Source organism: Trichechus manatus, unplaced genomic scaffold (genome assembly GCF_000243295.1).
Source record: "Trichechus manatus latirostris isolate Lorelei unplaced genomic scaffold, TriManLat1.0 scaffold00064, whole genome shotgun sequence".
NCBI classification, from domain to species: Eukaryota; Metazoa; Chordata; class Mammalia; order Sirenia; family Trichechidae; genus Trichechus; species Trichechus manatus.
The window spans coordinates 13791363-13810861 of record NW_004444000.1 but is presented as its reverse complement, the minus strand read 5'-3'; the positions used below and the strand labels follow the sequence as shown (position 1 = coordinate 13810861).

Below are 19499 nucleotides of genomic sequence, written 5' to 3'. Positions count from 1 at the left end.
ATAGATCAAAAAAGATTGGCTTAAGACACTATCTAATCTTGTAGACCTCATCAGTATAACTGCTGCTGATCCATCTTATTACATCATAGTGATAGAGTTTACAACACACAGGGAAATCACATCAGATTACAAAATGGTACACAGTCATGCAATAGTGGGAATCATGACCCAGCCCAAGCTGACAGATGTTTTAGGGGGACACAATTCAATCCATGACAGAGGGCATGTCTTCTTGGCTGGGGTTTGAGTCGGGATGGTGATGCTCAGGAGTGGATTCACTGCCCAATCTCACTTTCTCTCACTCACGGCCAGCCTAGGGGCTGCCTTTCCAGACAGGTCAGGGAAACAGAGCCCAGCGTTGCTGCCTCATTCCAAACAGCATTGAGGACAAAGGATGGAGGGAACCTGGCTGGGCATCCTTGCCTCCCTCCAGCTGATCTCCGTGGCTGTGGACTCTACCCTGGTCTCCCCTCCTTTTTCCCATGAGCTCCACCTGGGCTACCACAAACACCCAGGACAAGGACCTCCCTCTGCTGGCTAAGGAAGGGTCAAGGATGAGTGAGTGCTCAGCGGTAAACTGAACCCAGACAGCAACTTGCTTCCACGGTCCTATCTCCTGACCTCTTTCTCTGGAAGCCAGTTTAGAACATTGGACCCAGGTATCATCCAGGCAGAGCGTCATCCAGCCCGGTCATTCTCAGAGAGGAAAGAGGGCCTGCTGACCCTCTGAGCGTCCTCTGGTTTTAGGAGAGTTCTCTGGCAGCCCCTCTTTGCTGAGAGCACTGCAGGTGATGGGCTGCTGGCTGCAGGGATCCTCACCCCTGTGGAGCCCCCTGTGCCAGCCCCTCTGCTCTGGCCCTCTGCCTGCACCTTACTCCCCTGCCCTCACCCCTCTTCCCAGCTCCCAAGCAGGCCATCTGCCCTGCTGTGCCCTGGAGAAGGTCAAGGTTTTTGACAGGGAGGGAGGCAGGCCGTGCCGCCCTTGCAGGACAGAAGCCCTTCTTGGATGTGGGATCGCCAGCTTCTGAGCTGTTTGTCTGTCTCTGTTGAGTGGTGAGCCTCAGGGGCCTGGCTGCTGTCAGCGCTCTGCAAATAATAATGAACCTCGGAATCAGGTTGGCCGAGGAGGATTTCAGTCCCCGGGTTCATTTTCAGATTTGTTTCTCCGCGGTGTGTGCAGACAAGAGAGCGCATGATGGCATCTCGGGGGAGCCAGCGGGGCCCCCAGGTGCCCTGGCAACCCCCCCAAACAGCCGCTGTTGGAAGAGCTGGAGGGCTCGCCCCGTCCCTCATTCCTGGAGCTGCTTGGATGTTTATGAGAAAAGAAAATGAACAAGCGGCCTCCAGGCCCCCTTTCCTGGCTTCTCCCCACCACTCCCTCTCACGTTGTTGGGATCAACGTTGCAGGGGCGAAAAAGAGAGGGCAGAACCCCATCTCTGGGTTAGAGGGAAGCCTTGGAAACAGACTCAGGGAGAGGCACCCCTGACCCAAACCTCCTTGCGGCCTCCAACCCCAGGGTGGAAGCTATGGCCTCTGACCTCCATCCCTGGGGTGCCACAGCAAGGGGAGGGGTCCCCTGGAAAGGGAAAAACACTGGGTAAGTAGAGCATCAGTGGCAAAAGGAGGAGCCCTACTGTGGGTGAGGGTGACATCTGGGACCAAACTAATGATGCCCCTCAGGGGCAGAGGTGCGCCCACTTTAGCAGATAGAACCTGTTGGAGGTCATTGCGGCCATTCCCCTGCCTCCAGACAGAAGGCGCAAATCAGCTCTCAGTGGGAAGAATGCAAGCTTACAGCCAGCCTGCTTTTTTATTTCCCTTTTTGTTTTTTGTTGTATTTTGTTTAAAGGAAGCAAAGGGGGAGAAATCGCCAAGCTGTAAAGTGCTTAAAGAGGAGATGAGAATCTTCATCAAAATGCTAAAAGCTGGAGGGGGAGAGTAATGTGAAAACTCTTGCCTGCTATTTATGGGATTGATTCTCAGATCAAGAAGAAGCAGGCAGTTGGATGAAAGGAATTATTGTTAAGCTCCTCAGTAGGGAGATCTAATGGACAATTGCCGCTATCAGGGGAAGTTAAATTGCTGTTTCAGTTTGTAAAATATATCAGTGGCTTTTTGAAGCCAGAAAAGGGGTGACAGGCGAGGCAGGGAGGACACTGGGGGCTCCAGCACTTTCGGGGCATGAGATGGAGAAGCCGGAGCAAGGCAGGGAAGAAGGGGTTTGGGAGGGAGCAGATGCTGAGTTGCTCTCATAACTCTGGTCCGTTTTTTGGGAGCCACGCTGAAAACTAGCTAAATTGGGGCGGAGGGGAGTAAGAGAAAAGAGGCTGCAGCTGTGGAATTCTGGGCCCTGGTGTGCTGGGAACCCCCATGAGTCAGAGAGGCATGTCAGGGAAGCTATAGGGCGGGATGGCAGGGCTTGTCCTGGGAAGCCTGGCCAGGCTGGAGGTCAAGGAAGAAAAGTCTGGCCATGAAGGCTCTGGGGGGTGTGGAGGGTGATGTGGGTCTGGGCTTTTCAACAGCCCCTTCAATCCAGGGCTCCGAGCCCCTCCTGAAATGCCACCTTGTGACCACTCAGCTCCATCCCGAAACTTGTGGACAGAGGGACCCAGGGTGAACTGTAGCCGCCCCTTCTCCCAGAATTGGGTCTCCAGCAGCAAGCTCTTGCTCATCTCTAGGCTACGGCCAGGATATATATACATAAATGACCTGTTGACCCAGCCACACAGGGGACATGTCGTTATTCCAGATAAAGAGCAAACAATAAAATGGAGATCGGGAAAGGAGAGGAGTTGGAGACCCTGGGAAGTGGGGACACAGGCCGCTCAGAGGAGGCCACACTCCTTGGGATGGGGATGAACTCCTTGTTCTCTGGTTTCACAGAGGGCTCTTATCACTTCCAAAGACCATTCTTCCACGTGGCAGTTCAGGGGAAGCAGAGAGACAGATTGCTTTCCACATCTCTCAGGGAGTCAGAAGCGGATAGTCCTAGCCAGAGCTCACGCTGGAGTCCTCTCTGTCCCCACTCTGTTCTCTGGAGACCAGCATCATAATAATAGGATGGCATCTGGCACCACCTCCCAAGCAGGCTTCCCAGAAAGGTAACAAATGGCCGTTAGTAGCCAGCTGTGGGGGCCAAACAAAGGGCCTGAGTTCCTTGCTGTCTTGGCTGCCCTCTCTGCTCCCTCCTGAAGTCAGTAGAATTATTTCCTGCCCTGAGAGTTCCAAGCAGGAATGGTAGGGGCACCGGGGAAGCGGTCTCCTGGCCCAGCATTCTGCAAGGACTTGGGCACAGTGCCAGGCTTAGTGTCCCCTGGGACATTTGACCACTTAGCCAGTCAGCCTTCAGGATGCAGGGTGAGCAAGGGGACCCGATCCTGAGTGCAAACCCTGCTCCATTCCTCCAGCTCAGTTCCTCCTTCAGTAACAGGCACAATTACCCTCCTGGCTCCCGGGCCCACTCTGAGCACCTGAACTGATCAGGCTGGAGGACTTCCATTGCCCCCAGCATCCCAAGGCAGGAAGGTAGGGGACAGCGGCATCCCCTAGGCCACAACATTCTTGTCACCGGAATCCTTAGGCCCCTGAGCTTCCTCTGCCTCCCAGAGCAGCCAGCAGGGGAGACACAGGAACACTGATCCATACGCTGTGAGGTACGGCGGGCTCCTGGGAGCTTGCTTCTTTTCCCGCCATTCCATAGCCCCCCTCCTCCAAGACCCTTCACTTTTCCCTCACTTGGAAACATTTTCAGCCAGACAACTGACTCAGCAGGACCCCTGCTCACATTTTAAATCGTCCCAGCTCATGGGTACGCCCCCTCTCCCACTGCACCCCCCTCCTTGTCCCCACCCTTGTCACAGCCCAGTTCTTGGTGCCGACCCCGTATGCCCAGCCACGGGACCTCTGAGTTTCCCTGAACGCTCGGCTTTCAGCTTGTTGATTTCTAGCCCCCGCAGACAGACTTGGTGGTGGGGAGGGTGCGCATGCGCATGCGCGCGGCCGCGCACCCGCCTTTCTTTAGATAAATCCAGAGTCACATGAAATCAGTGACAGGTTGACACCGTTATTTCAAGATTCATCGCTCCAGGTTGCCAGCAGAGGAGAGCTAGCCAACTCCTTCCCACCAGCAACACTTTTTTTCCAGGCGTAATTTATAGCACTGGGGTGAATTTGTTTCCAAAAGATGCATATCACACTATCAGCAACAGCTGCCTCTCATTTTTATTTGTTTTTAAATTTGACTCAAAGTCCAATTCTCCATACACATCAGAAGCTGTAAATCCTAAGGCGACTGATTGCATGACTTGGTAAACAGGTTGTATTATATAATGGAATTAAAGCGGGTTCTGGGACGCCACCTACAGCCCGCTTGGGGCAAGGGAGCGGGGCAGGGACGGTAACAGTCCGGACAAGGCTCTCCGCGAAGGACAATAACTGGATCGCACCAGGGTTGACGTCGCTGCTGCAGAGGGAAAAGTTGAAGCCAGCCAGGTCACTCACGCCACTTTTTGGTCCCTGCTGCTGAGTTCACTGTGTTATTTCAGCCTCCTGCAAATCTGTCTAGACTGCAGAGCCCAGATCTGGGCAGCCCCTCAGAGGGGTGGGCGGGGGTGGGCTGGGGTGACTGGGGTGTCTGGGTTGGGGTGACCGGGGAGGGCTCCTGGCTCGTGGATTCAGGAGGCCTCGCTCTCCCCTGAGAAGGGAGGAAGAGAAAAGGAATGAAGCTACAGTCCAACTATTTCCGTTCAGCTCAACAAGCATCCTGCTGAGTGCTAAGTGCAGGTGAAGGCTTTCGGCATCCTCTGGTAAATCCCCTTCTTTGCAGTCGGGAAGGGATAGTGGCCTGTGCAGGATGCAGATGAGTGGCAGAGCTTGGGCGCTGCATCCAAGGCGCTCTGACCCACAGGCTCCAATCCTGGGAAGGCGGGACTGCGGAGAACTCCGGAATCATCGCGCCCAACCCCGGAGTTTGACAGATGAGGAAGCCGGGACCGAGACGGGGGATGCACCTCCCAAGCCTCTACCTGTAGCAAGGGAAGGAAAACAGTGAAAATACTGCCCTACAAGTGTCCCCCGCTGTCCCGAAAGTAGAGGTCCTATGGCGCCTTCGGTAAGCACAAGTGTAAGCGAAGAAGTAATTACCACTAATTTATATGGGAAGATGTTTTCAGCATTCTGAGACCCCAAAAGTAACTAGGTAACACATAAACCTGGCTGGGAGCTGTGGAGGATGGTCCCAGCCAGGCGGGCAGCCCTGGAACGGTGGAGTGTCCCAGGGGCCATAGGCCGAGTAGGGTGGACAGAGGCCACCACAGTCTCCCAGACACCCAGCCTCCCAGACGCCCACAGAGGAAGAGGAGGAGGAGACTGGACGGGGGAGGAGCTGCTGGCCTTTCTGATCAGGCTGCCCCAGCCCCACCAGCCTGGACCTACTGCCGCTTCCGGCACGTCACCGGGGACCGGTGCCCATCCAGCATCGCCAGCCTGCTGAGCCCCCAGCAGTGGGCTTGCTGTTTACATATAGGAACGCTATTTTTGCTTTTCACCTTTTTTCGTAAAAGTGAAAATCCTCCTCGGGTTTCTTTCGTTATCAACAATAGTGCTAATGCAGGTTTTTCGTAAAAGCGAAGTGGCCGTAAGTGGCGTAAGGCATAAGGACAGTGGGGGAACATGTCCCTGTAGTGTGTGGAGAAGAGAAGGGCTCCTAGGGCGCCCTCAGCAGCCCTGTTCGCAGTCCCAGGACCAGGGAGTGGCCTGCAAACCCTCCCTTCCCAATAGAACCCGTTTGGATGGGTTAGGCTCCGGGGCCTCAAGGCTTCTAGCGTCTCCAAAGTTTCTAAGAGTGAGTAAACTAACAAACAGAAACAAACCCATTGCCATCGAGTGGATCTGGACTCATGGCTACCCGACATGTTACGGAGTAGAACTGCTCCAGAGGGTTTCCTTGGCTGTAATCTTTATGGAAGCAGATCGCCAGGCCTTTCTTCTGTGGTGACCCTGGATGAGTTCCAGCCACCAATTGTTAGGCTAGTAGCGGAGCTCAACCGTTTGTACCACCGAGGGACCAGGAGAGGAGAGGGGAACTTATTTCCTGGGGCTAAGAGAGAAGCCAGACCAGAGGGGAGTGTGTGTGTGCTTGTAAGCAAGGGAGAGGATGAAGAAAGTGGGCCTAGCCAATCCAAGAGGGTGGAAATATCTCCCCCACCCCTTGTATCCTGGTGGACCACCCTCCCAGGCCCGTTTGAGGCGATGGGTTGGGACAGCAAGGAATCAAAGGAAATTCAGTCCCTTCCGCCCCTCTCTTACCTCAGCGCCGGATACAGTTTAGTTCCAGTCAGCTAGGGTCAGGGGCCAGGAACAAATGCTGTCAGGCCAGCTGGCCAGAGAAGTCCCAATTAGACTTTGTTTCTCATCCTTAAGGCCCTGAGCCCCCAACTCTGGCACCCCGGCCCAATTACTGCAGGGGGGCATTAACCCGTTGGTGCCCCGGGCTGTTAATGGAATGTTAATTGGCCTAACGGGTTTCCTGTCAACAAGTCCTAATGAGCTCCTTCCTAACGAGGCTGGCATTTTTTCTAAGCCTGTTTGTCAACACGCTGGAGTTTGGGCTCCAGACTGAAGACCTCAGCGCACAGGGCTGTCAAGAGCTCGAGTTAGGGAGACAGAGGGAGGTGGGTACTCTTGAACTGCCTGTTCCTGACTCGCAAAGGGGTGTCCATTCATGCCCAGCCACCCACCCACACCCAGCCTACACCAGCAGCATCGCTCAGCTCCTGAGCGCTGCAAAACAGCATTTTTAGCAGCTTCTCTTGATGATACCAGCAACACAGATGATTCCTTTTGGGGGTGTCATTGTGGGGTCGGGTGTTGGATTAGGCTGTTGCTGTTTTTCTGTTTTGTACTCCTAGCTGTCATATAAAGATTTTGAGCGTTAAAAACCTTTCCACGCGAGCCTTTCCTCTCTGGGAAATTTCTCTGTGGTGGCTTGTTCCCCGTGTGGTGTCCATTTGTGGTCTTGGATGTGCTCCTTTGAGGGCCCTGGTGTCTGGTAACAGAGTGAGGCCCTCTGGACAGGGCGTAGCAGGCCTGCAGAGCCACCGACAAAGCTTCAGAAGGCCTGGGCTGCGTTTACTGGTGCTCCCTGCTCCCAAAGAAAGCACAAAAAGAGCAGGTTTCCCCACAAAGGGCTAGCTTCTCCAGCTACTGCTCCAGTTTGGGGTGGTGGGTTGGGATAGCGGCAAGCCCAAGGAAAATCAGTTCCTTCCTCCCCTGTCCTACCTCTGCACCAGATACAATTTAGTTCCAGTCAGCTAGGGTCAGGGGGCAGGAACAAATGCACACCCCAGGAGTGCCCCACACGCCACCGCAATCTCAGCCTATGCAAGATGAGTCTGATCCCCAAATTCCTCCCCTGAATAGCTTCATGTGGCCCCTCAGGACGAGCCTAGCTGGTAGCATTTCCCAAGGATGTGGGGACAGCCAGAGGTTGGGGACAGTGGCTGTGGGGGGGGGTGGAGGGTGTAAAGGACAGAGGCATTTCCCCGAGGTCTTCAGGCAGCTGAGGCCCTCTGAGTGGCGAGTTGCCAGAGGCATCTGCGCCTGAGGAGCAGAGAAGGGAACTTAAGCCCCTGATGAAAAGGCCCCCTGTTCCCTTGCAGGGGCCCCCAGAGGGCAATGGGGCTGTGGCCTAGTGGCCTGTGGTGACCTGCAGGGGGGAGGAGCGGAAGGAAGGGCCATCTGGGTCCCCTGGGGATGCTGCCCACCCTGCCTGCGTGGGTCTGGGCTCAGGGCAGGGCTCAGGACTGAAGACTCTTAGCCTCATCCGTGGCTGTTTCTGGGCGCTGACCCCTCTTAACCTTCCCTCCTCACACCCAGACAGGGCAGCCCTGGTGCTGTTGCAAATATTCTAGGGATAGCGACTCCAGAATGATTCTACCTCTCAGTGGGCAGTGAACAAAAGAACACAGAGAAAAGACTTCTCTGTTTAGCCCCAATTCTCCTCACTGTGCTTCCTTTGCTTTGCCTTCAATATGACTTTCTCATCCGTGGGATGATGTCACCAAAGACTCATACCTCAGGTTTGGCAAAAGGGAGCTAGCTAGTTGCCCCTCAAACCAAACCCAACCCATTGCCCTCAAGTCAATTCCGACACATAGCGACCCTATAGGACAGGGCAGAATTGCCCCATAGAGTTTCCAAGGAGCACCTGGTGGATTTGAACTGCCAACATTTTGGTTAGCAGCTGTAGCTCTTAACCACTGCGCCACCAGGGTTTCCTAGTAGTTACCCCTAAGAGGGGAGAAAAAGCTCTTTGGACTGAGCGGACGCCCCAGACTCTGTCCCCGGGCTCCCTCTTTTGGACACTGCAGGCACTACAGCTTTCTACTTCCCCGCCCCGGCCAAGGCGCGTCTAAGATCCCTGCTTCCGGGGGAGAGACTCTCCCTGGCTTCAAGACCCTCGGGCCCCACCCAGAGAGCCTGACACACTCCTGAAATACTCCTATTTCCTTAACTCCTCAGAGTCCCAAAGAGAGAAGTCTGAATCCGAGGAGGCCCTTTCTGATATCTCAAGAAGTCTGTTTCTAGCTTTTTCTCTAGAACCCTCGCCATTCTGCTCTTGCCTTTCTGGGAGCTTACCACCATCCAGACAAAGACACAGCGTGAAAATAAGCATTTATTCCCTGCCTGGAGAGAGACTCACCTCCATGGCTCCCTTCTGGGCCCTTTGCAAAGTAAATCGTAGATCTCCAGTGTCTAGTGTGCGTGAGACAGGGGAGTCCCTGGGTGCTCCTGTTACAAAGAAACGCTAGTGACCCGTCTTCAGAAATAAGGCCCCGTGGGGTGGGCTGCAGAATGCAGCGAGACCAGTGGAAATTACTCTGCAGTTACTGAATTTTTCGCACAGGAAGAGCATCGCTCCCTAGGAAATTTCTCCTTGCACCATCTCACTTTCTTCTTTCCTGCTTTCCTGTCTCTGTCTCTGTTAAGAGAGAGGACCTCGCCTCATCCCATCTAGCCTCCCACATCCCCTAGCTTTGAAGGTATGTGCTACGTGATGAACATCTGGGAAGTGGATATATGGATTTCCAGGGCTTTCCCATGTGCACGTAAGGTCAGAGCATCCTTGGTACCTGAGAGCTGATCCCCCCAGACTCCTAAAAACGAACCAAAGAACAACGCACACACACACACACACACACACACACCCCACGTAGGGCCTGGAGACACATCCCGTTATTAATGACAGCTCCAAAACACCCTCAAATTCCAGCAGAGTTCAGAAGTGCGAACATTTTGGAAGACTCTGGGGGTTGGGGGCATCAGGCTGAAAGAGGAGGGGCTCCAGAGTACCCACAGGGAGAAGGGAGGAAGGGCCTGAGTGCTGGGCCCGTCCCCTTCCTTGCACCCAGGGTGGAAGGGCAGAAGGACAGGTCATACACCCCACAAAGTTCCTCAGGAATCTCCATGCCCCGCAGATGGGCAGGCCTGCATCAGGCACATAGCCTGGCGTTTCCGGCTGTAAATATTTCAGAGCATCTAAGGTAGCAAAAAGGTCTCTGGGCATTCTCTTTCCTTGGGTGACACAGCCAGGCTGTCTCTACTTACAGCCCCACACGCTGTCTCAAGAAGCCTTGAGGTCCAGTGGGGACAGCTCACTTCCTGGTGATGGAGGGAGGGGCGGGGTGTGGCTCACCGGAGCAGACCCGGAGCTGGGAATCGAGGTCTGGGTCCCGTCCCTGCTCCACTACCTGCCCGCCCTCCACCTCTCCTGGCGTCTGTCTCTTTCTCTGTAAAGGGGGAAGGTGGACCACTTGGCTCTGACGTCTCTTCTAGCCCCAAATGCCTGTGACAATAATTAACCAAAAGGAGCCCTTGGTGGCACAATGGTTACGCTCTTGGCTATTAACCCAAGGGTCGGCGGTTCAAATCCACCAGCAGCGCCATGGGAGAAAAGACCTGACAATCTGCTCACATAAAGATTACTGCCTAGGAAACCCTGTGGGGCAGTTCTGCCTTGTCCTGTAGGGTCACTTGAATCAGAGTCGACTCGATGGCACTCAACATAATTAACGAAGGCTAAGGAAAGTCTGCCTTAACAAAGTGTGCAGACCCACACACCCGTATGCTCACAGACCCACACACCCATACGCTCACAGACCAACACACCCGTCTGCTCAAAGTCACAAGACACACCTAGAAAAGCCCAAGAGGTGAGCTGAGTCTAGTCCCTGGCTCTCCGATGTTTCCCTGTCTCTTTTCCTTCTCCAAAGACCTCCAAGTGGTCACCACCCTTGGGACACTAGCTCCATTCTCCAGAGGAAGGGACAAGGCCCTACATGCCTTTTCACCACTAGGGGGTGTGATGAGCACCCTTGAGAGGGGCTATCTGGTGCTTGGAGATCTTGGGGCTAGGGAGGTGGGAACTGGAGCACTTCAGGGTGAGGCCTTCCAGCCCCATTTGAGTGCTCGTGGCTGCCCCAGAAAGCCTGGGGAAGGTGGGGCGAGAAGCACCCTTCTCATATGTGGATATGAAGAGGCTCAGGGCGCTCTTGGCCAGAGAAGTGAAAAGAAAACAAACCCATTGCCGTCGAGTGGATTCCGACTCATAGCAACCCTATAGGACAGAATAGAACTGCTCCATAGGGTTTCCAGGGAGCAGCTGGTGGATTCAAACTGCTGACCTTTTGTTTAGCAGCAGTAGCTCTTAACCACTGCGCCACCAGGACCAGAGAAGAGGGGTGTTGAAGTGTCCTCCAGTCCCCTGTTCGGCCACCAGCCAGGTCACGCTCCCTCTCCTGCCTTCCTCCCCATACCAGGCCAGAGCTGATGCTGAGCAAAGCATCGCTGAGAGTGTACAGGTGTTTTACATGTGACTTGACTATTGTTTCTTTCAAGTCAAAATGGCACAGAAAGCCCCCTCCAGCCAGGCCTCTCCCGTTAGCTCTCATCTGTTGAAGGGCTCCCAGCTCTTGCTGTATCCAGTCAGTCCAGGTGGCACAGCCTGAAAAATGTGGAGCTGGCTGGTCCCCAGGGGTCCGCTGTGCTCGGTGATATTAACGGTGTGGCCCCGTTTCTCCTGCCCACAGATTCTCCATGTGAATCAACCCCATGATGCAACATGCCTCCCCAACCCCAGCTCTGACGATGATGGCCACGCAGAATGTCCCTCCCCCACCCTACCAGGACAGCCCGCAGGTGAGTGCGTGAGGGGTGCTGCCTCACAGGTCTGAGAAAGAACAGGTGAGGGAGTGTGGGGGCCTTTAGAACCCTAAGTGTGAGTTGGACTTCCTGGCCAAGGCTGGGGCAGTCCAAGGGTGGATGGGCAGGGCTAGGCCTCCCTCAGCTGTATCCTGGCAGCTCTCTGGGTGCCCCCCATCAGGGCTGAGGAGATCTTTCTGGAGAAAGCCCCAAAACATGGACTTCTGAAGGAAGGCATTGCCTTTGATAACACACACTACCTGGCTAACTCTGACACCAGCACCTTGCACCTAAGGACCAGTACCATAGGACATAGGATGTAAGACTGAGCACATAGTCATAGTCCTGTCCCCCACCCTCCACCCTGCTTCACAGTCACAGACATCAGACAAATGTAGCTGAATCCCTCTGACATGATCAGGACACAATCCCCACTCAGGTACAAGGTGTAAATAGAGTTTGCCTTTGAGCGTTGTCGGAAACTTCCTACTTAGGGGTTCCTTAATTCCACACCCCTCAATCCACTGGTCATTAGAGCCCCTTTGTCTGGTCCTTCCCTGCCTGCCTACTGGAAGAATCTTTGTTTTCTTCAGGACTCCACCCAGCTTCTACCCAGAAAAAGCCAGGACTCACTCTCTAAGTCCTTCAACCCCTTCCCTCTGGCCCCACTTACCATCCCTCGGTCAGACAAGTTTCCCAAGTTCTTTCAAGACTCTGACCCTGGTTGTAACTCCTACAGAAGGCCCCATCGCTTCCTGGGCAGAATCCCCTCACTGGTATGCTATCGTCCCCTCTCCCTGTCTGGAAGCCTGGCTCAGCTTCTGTGGGTGGGGCTCCTGCAGTCCTTGGGAACGGTCACTCCAAGTCTTTGCTTCCCCATTTATACCCCCCATCAATGCTTGGTTCTTCTGAAACTCAGAGGCTGTGCTTTCACAGAAGACTCCATTCTCTGACCTTGAACTTCACGCTCTTCTCTTTTCTCTACCCTGGCCTCTCAAGTCAATGTTAGTTCAACAGTTATTATTGAGCATCCCCAATGTGACATGCACCCAGCTAGAACATACATTCATTCATTTTACAAGTGGTGCATGCCTACTATGTGCCAGTGGGAGATCATTCTCACTCTTTCCCCAGCAGCCTTCTTTGCCCTCCCCCTGCTGTCCCTCACTCGTTAGAATTTCAAACATGGGGAACCTCTCCGCATCATGAAAAGGACAGTCAAGAGGCAGATATGGTGGGGACTTGTGCTCACATCAGGTCCTCGGCTTACACACTCCCAGCCTGGAGCAAGCACACTGGTGCAAGCACACTGGTGGGAGCACATGGTGCGAGCACACTGGAGCAAGCACACTGGTGGGAGCAAGCTGGTGGGAGCACACTGGAGCCAGCACAATGGTGCAAGCACACTGGAGCAAGCACACTGGAGGAGCCCACTGGAGGAGCCCACTGGAGCAAGCATACTGGAGGAACACACTGGTGTGAGCACACTCGTTGAGCACACTTGAACACACTGGAGTGAGCACACTGGTTTGAACACACTGGAGGAGCATGCTGGATGAGCACATTCGATGAGCACACTGGTGTGAGCACACTGGAGGAACACACTGGTGTGAGCACACTGAAGTGAGCACACCGGATGAGCACACTCAATGAGCACACTGGAGGAGCACACAGGATGAGTACACTGGAGTGAGCACACTGGTTCGAGCACACTGGAGGAGCATGCTGGATGAGCACATTCGATGAGCACATTGGAGGAGCACACTGGAGGAACACACTGGTGTAAGCACACTGGATGAGCACACTCAATGAGCACACTGGAGGAGCACACTGGATTAGCACACTGGAGTAAGCACACTGGATGAGCAGACTGGAGGGAGCACACTGGAGGAACACACTGGTGTGAGCGCACTGGAGTGAGCACATTGGATGAGCACACTCAATGCGCACTCTGGAGGAGCACACCGGATGAGCACACTGGAGCAAGCACACTGGAGGAGCACACTCAATGAGCACACTCAAGCACACTGGATGAGCACACTGGAGCGAGCACACTGGAGGAGCACACTGGAGCGAGCACACTGGAGGAGCACACTTGATGAGCACACTCAGTGAGCACACTCGAGCACACTGGATGAGCACACTGGAGGGAGCACACTCGATGAGCACACTCAAGCACACTGGATGAGCACACTGGATGAGCACACTCATGGAGCACACTGGATGAGCACACCGGATGAGCACACTGGAGGGAGCACACTGGTGCAAGCACACTGGCATAAGCACAGTACCTGCTATGTACGTTCTTGTTGTTCCTCCAGATGATGGGGTCACTTGGTCACTTTTCAGTGTCTGGCACGTGACCACCATTGACTCCTCTGCCCCTGAAAGTACAAAAGCACCGGCAACTCATTAGCTCTGAACCCATGTACTTCTCCCCACCTCTGCCCCCACATATCTGCTTGTCCAGCACAGTAGGCTCCTTCCTCAGCTCTGCTCAAGCTCTCCTTGTATTCTGTGACCCCTCTGCCCTGTCAGTAGCTCTCCCATGATGTCTGCAGGCCTGGACTCAGCATTCCGTGGCTCCTCTGTGGAAAGCTTCCAGCATCATCACTGTGTTAGGGCCCTTCTCTCAGAGCCCCAGACTCCAGATAGGAAGTATGGAGGGAGGCCAGGAAAAATTGAAAAAGACACAAACCTAGGGAGCATACTGGGCAGCCAAGAGTCCATCCTGCCTCACCAGAAGCAGACCCATCGCTCTTCTGCTCAGCCAGTATTGGGGACCCCCAGGGTATTGATTAAGGGGCAAAGACTTTGGCTCCATTTCTTTTGTAATTGGATTCAGCTCTCCAAGCTCCACAGTAGGTGTCAGGAGCAGAGATGGTAAGACTTTCTGACTGAGCAGGTAGTGAGGGCAAAGGCCCATATCCCCATACCTCACTGAGGTCAAGGATAGGTTAGGTCAGGGCCATGAGGTCAGAGAATGCCCCCATACCTCACTCAGCTCAAGGATAGGGTAGACCAGGGCCATGAGGTCAGAGAACGCCCCCATACCTCACTCAGCTCAAGGATAGGTTAGGTCAGGGCCACGAGGTCAGGGAACACCACATTGGCACAGCTAGAGGCTGCTGCTTCTCTCTTTCCCTCCCTCCCCACTCCTGCTTGCCTGCCCAGCAGCTGGGAGACGTTTCGGTTTGGAGGAATTAACAGGAGAGCTGCAGGAGGGGCCTGCGCCGCCACGAACACTAAGGGAGTGTAGTTACAGGACAGGAACCTAATGCAATGCTCAGCGTGCAGCTGGACTAACAAATCCCCAGGCCACCTCTAGCCTCTTGGGGGAGAAGAGGAAGCTCCAGTTTCCTATCAAAGACCTCAGAGCAGAATCTGGATTCAGGAACCATTCCAAGGCTCTCCAAACTGACGACCCATCAGGACTTCACCACTGAAAATATTCACGTCTACAGGAAAGGAATATTTGCCCTGGGACGCACAGAACTGCTTGTAAGTCCAGAGGGCTAGGAATGAGGTGTCTGACCAGAGGCCTCAGTGTCCATGGCGAAGTGACCGAGCCAAGGTCTTGGGGTCTTTGTGGCCCTGGCTAGGTTGCTAGGCTATAACTAAATTGCCATTGGGCTTGCCTGAGCTGAACTGGTCCCCAAGAAACTGATCAGGGGAGGATAAAAGGAAGGCGTTGGGGACAGGGATGGAGTGGGTGGGATGAAGGAGATGGTGGGGCCACCGGAACAAAGGCTTCTAACCCATGGGGGCGGGGGAGGCTGTTCTCTCCAGAGAGTGCTGGACTTCGAGGCCAATTGGCCTGACTTTGGGGGCCCTTCTCATTCTTGAGGACTTCCAGAATGGCTCCCTCTCAGAATGACTCTTCCATATGTACCTGGTCACTCGAGCTTTGTTGTGGGGTCTTGCCCTGGTGCTCGTGCTTCCTTCCCTTTATTCTTTCAAGAGGCTAACTCCTGCTTCTCAGGGGAAAGCTGGCTCCATTTCCTACATAGTGTTCATTATCCTGGAGAAGCAGCAGCTCTCCACCACTCAGTGTCTTCAGGACAGTGGCGCCTAGTAGGAAGACAGCTCAGACACACAGGGGACATCGGGCTATCCCTTTCTAAGTGGGATTGTCCCCTCCCTGTCCCTTGAGGTTCATATCATTGCTTTTGGTTTCTCAAAGTCAGGACAGCTGAGCACACCTCTGTATACCTCCTCGGAGACCCAGCTTCTTCCACAGGCAAGACATGGACAGTCCCTGCCATGAAGTCCGCAAGATGAGAAAGGGAGCGAGACGCACAGCCCTTCCTCTGAGACCCACACAATAGTTTTCATAATGTTCCCATTGGGCTAAGGGCTAGCAATACTGAGCAGAATCTATTCAAAGGCACAGGAGAATCTCACTTTGGAAAATTAGGAATCTGCATTAAAAAATTCCCAAGCCCCGGACCGTCTTCATAAAAAATTATAATTTTTTTTTTCCAAGGGAAGTTCTTAACTTGGCAATTTCATTTCTGAAGTTTGGGGAATAAAGTTATTAAAAATGAGGGCGGCTTTTTTTTGTCTTTCCATTTTAGTAGAACAGCATTAACGGTTATGGCCACTGGCTAGTTGGGCACGAGCCAAATGGAATGACGGCCACGGAGCTTCTAGCCCCTCAGTTCTGCTTCAGTCCGTCCTGGGGAAACTCCAGGATTACTTGTAAGGATGTCACTCTGTGTTTATGATGCAATGAAGACTGACTAAGTTTAGAAAGTACAAAAGCGACAACCCACTGGAGCCCTCCATACAGCCTGCTTCCTCCTACTGATGACATCCTATTAAATTCTCTCCCGGAAGAATAGTAGCATCCTCTACTGTCTAAGGATGCTGGAAGCTATGCCAGCGATACTTCCGTACCAGCAGGGTCACCCATAGTGGACCGGTTTCAGTAGAATTTCCCGACTAAAGCAGTCTAGGAAGACAGCCCTGGATATCTACTTCTGAAAATTAGCCAACAGAAACCCTATGGATCACAACAGAAAATTGTCTGATATAGTGCTGGAAGGCACTCAAGATACGCAGTGGCCACAGCAATGGACTCGTGCATACCAATGATCATGAAGATGGCTCAGGACTGGGCCATGTTTTGTTCTGTTGTTCTTGGGGCCACCATGAGTCAGAGCCGACTTCATGGAAATTGACAACAACTGTCTAATCAGAGTACCTCCATTCCAGCATGCTGCAGCTAGGTCCTGGGTCTAGACCCTCACTTTCTGCTGTGAAGAGGTCAGGGAAGTCACTGGGGCAAGCGGAATGCTACAATAATTGTTTAATGAAAAAACTGTCTCCAAGTACGGTGTGGACTCAGTTCAACGTTACGTTGGTTCCTATATCTTTCCCCTTACCTTCTCCTACATCTCTGCCACAGCCTGACCATCTGTCACCCGGGCTTCCACAATCCCCTCCTGACAGGTTGCTTGCCCCAGCACCTCCCAGTAATCCTGATGGAACTGTTAAAGTTATACTCCCTCCCACATTCTTAGAATCCCCAGGAAGTGCCACTTCAGTCTCCCTTGCAGACACAACCACCCTCTGTCTCCTTCCAGGCATATACCCTTCATTCACGTCCTCTGTCTCCACCTCTGAAATGTCATTCCATTCTCCCATTTCCTGTAGCACTCCATACACACCATCACCCACCAAGCAAAGTTCTTTCTTCCATAGATCCAGCAACAACTCCAGAAAATAATCTTGTTTTACTAGTGAAGGAACAGCTTCTCCACAGTCACTTGACCCACACAAAAAAATGCCTACGGTCAGCAAGCATAGACACATACCTACCATTCCACGAACATTTGCCCTTGGCTCATAGGCAGGACAAATGTTCTATCTGGCCTTTGTGTATCTATTCACTATTTAGTATTCGTCTGTCTGCATGTCCCCAACATGTCAGGCTGCAGGAGTATTTGACTTGAAAGCATAAATCCGAGCGGGTCCTAGTCTGACCCACTAGAACAGCCCCTTCTGGACGTGGATGCTTGGCTAATAGTTTAGATTAAGAATGAACTGATATGTAGGTAGGTAGGTGTTTACCTAGCGTGACTTGATGATGGGTGATATCAAGAGGGTTTTGCCAACTCACCAAGAATGGAGTCTCATTGTTGACCAGAGGGAGGCAAGGCCAGGGTGATGAGCTCACTGCACAAGAAAGTCAAGTGTTTGCTAGGGACCCTGGGATGGAAGTTGTGTTCCTCACAACCCACCCCGGGCCCTGGGAGACTGCACTTGGAGTCTAGAGTCAGGACGAAGTTTCCTCACCTCTCCTGCAAGGGGAAGGTTAAGGCTGGGGCTAGCCTCATCAGGAGAGGCCAGTCCAGCCTCTCTCGTCCCTTCTCTCCCTCCCTGTCCTAACACCGTCCCCACTCCAGGCAGGGCCAAGGGGGCGGCATCCTGGGGCAGCTGGATGGACTTTGATCAGTCATGAGGATCCCCATGCTGGTTTCATTAACTGGAAGCAGAAGGGGTGCTGGGCCCCTGGCTGTGAATGGGCTCCACCAGGCCAGCAGCTGGACGGCAGAAGCTGGCTCAGTTGTTTTCATGCTTGCTTTACATTCCTCTCATCTCTTTAAGGGCTGCAGCCCCCTGCCAGGCAGGGCCCTCTGCTCAGCTGCCTCTGAAACGCAGTCACTCTGCAGCAGTTAATTCAGCAGGTTTGAAAGTCCCCCTAAGCCTTTTTTGTGGCTGTGATTGACGGCTCCCGGTGCCCCTGGGGGCAATGCCCTGGGGACCATATGGGAGAACTACCTTCCCTTGCTTTGACTCTTTCTTTTTTGTGTTCTGCCGGCCTTTCTTCGCTTTGTGAACAGTGACCTCTGCTCGCCCCGCTTGGGCCACCCATGTCTTTAAACTGGACGTATGCATGGACTCCACCTCACACGGGGCCTGGACCCTTCATTATGTAGAAGACAAACACAGCCTGCAGGTGCTATCGGGGGACTTCATGCCCCCGTTTAGCAGGCGGTTGGCTAGCAAAATGACTTTTAAGCTTGAAAGAAACCTCACTCCAAGGGCCTCGTCTAGGCTTTGTATTTGATGAACTTACTACCTCAGTTCTGATATTTACCAGACGCAGAGATTCTATCACCTGTTCCCCCTGCCTCCAAGCATCTTAAATGGCTGCAAAAACAGTTAATGGCCCAAGGACACCAAGCAGAGAATAAATCAGGGAACAGGTGGTCAAAGTCAGGGGTGGGGCTAATGAACACATAAACTAGTGTGCCTCCCTTTTCTGTCTGATCGGGGTGGGACCCGCGGTCTGTGTGTGGCCTCGCAGGAGTGGCAGATGGGTGGGTGAGGCCTGAAGGATTCCAGTTGTCCTTGGACTTTTATGATCTGGAGGGAGAAGAGTGGGATGACCCGGTATAGTAGAAATTCAGGGATCCTAGGCCTTGTCCCATCTCCCCTGCTGATGAATTATACAAATCTAGGCCTGTCATTCCAGTGCTGTTTCTTTCATTCCCTCTTTCTTTCAATATACATCGAGCCCTTTCTGTGGCTTTTTCAGACCTCGTACTATACTTTAAAAAAACAATTGCTACCAAGTTGATTCCAACTCATGACGACCCCATGTGTTACAGAGAAGAACTGCTCCATAGGAATTTCAATGGCTGTATCTTTTAGAAGCAGATTGCCAGGCCTTTCTTCTGAGGCACCCCTGAGTGGATTCAAACCGCCAACCTTTTAGTTAGTAGATGAGGGCTTACCTGTGCCACTCAGGGGCTCATTATGCTATGTACTGGGGTTACACAGTTGACAGAGGTCCTGCCCTAATGGGGCATACAGTCCATGGGGGCCTTCACGTCTGCACCTGTGAAATGGGAATAACTTCTCCGTCCCTGTGTCACAGGATTGGTGTGAAGCACAGACCAGAGTGTGGGTGTGAAAAGCAGAGCCATGCTCCATGGCCCTTTAACCCATGCCCTTGACATTGACTATTGACTCTGTCCTCTGCACACCTCCAGCAGCCAAAGCCAGCATGAAATTGAACTTTAATTACTCCACTTTTTATGAGGAACACAGTAAATCGGTGGCCGTTGAGTCGATTCCGACTCATAGCAATTCTGTAGGATAGAATAGAGCTGCCCCATAGGGCTTCCAAGGAGCAGCTGGTGGATTCGAACTGCTGAGCCTTTGGTTAGCAGCCATAGCTCTTAACCACTGTGCCACCAGGGCTCCTTGGAACACAATAGACATATCAAATATGTTTTTCCTGCTGTCATCATCCCTTAGACACACACACACACACACACACACACAC

The 19499-nt window shown here is 53.2% G+C and overlaps 1 protein-coding gene across 3 annotated transcripts in view; it reads left to right on the top strand.

Annotated features, from left to right (window-relative positions):
* PKNOX2 (PBX/knotted 1 homeobox 2) overlaps window positions 1–19499 on the top strand; it is a 349742-nt gene that overhangs the window by 241516 nt on the left and 88727 nt on the right. Inside the window, exon 1 of one of the 3 annotated variants that reach the window (XM_004379357.1) lies at window positions 11111–11197. The exons of the other annotated variants lie outside the window; for them this stretch is intronic. Coding sequence (XP_004379414.1) covers window positions 11111–11197 — 87 coding nt within the window. Of the gene's footprint in view, window positions 1–11110; window positions 11198–19499 lie in introns of those variants that run through there. 3 annotated transcript variants of the gene reach the window in all.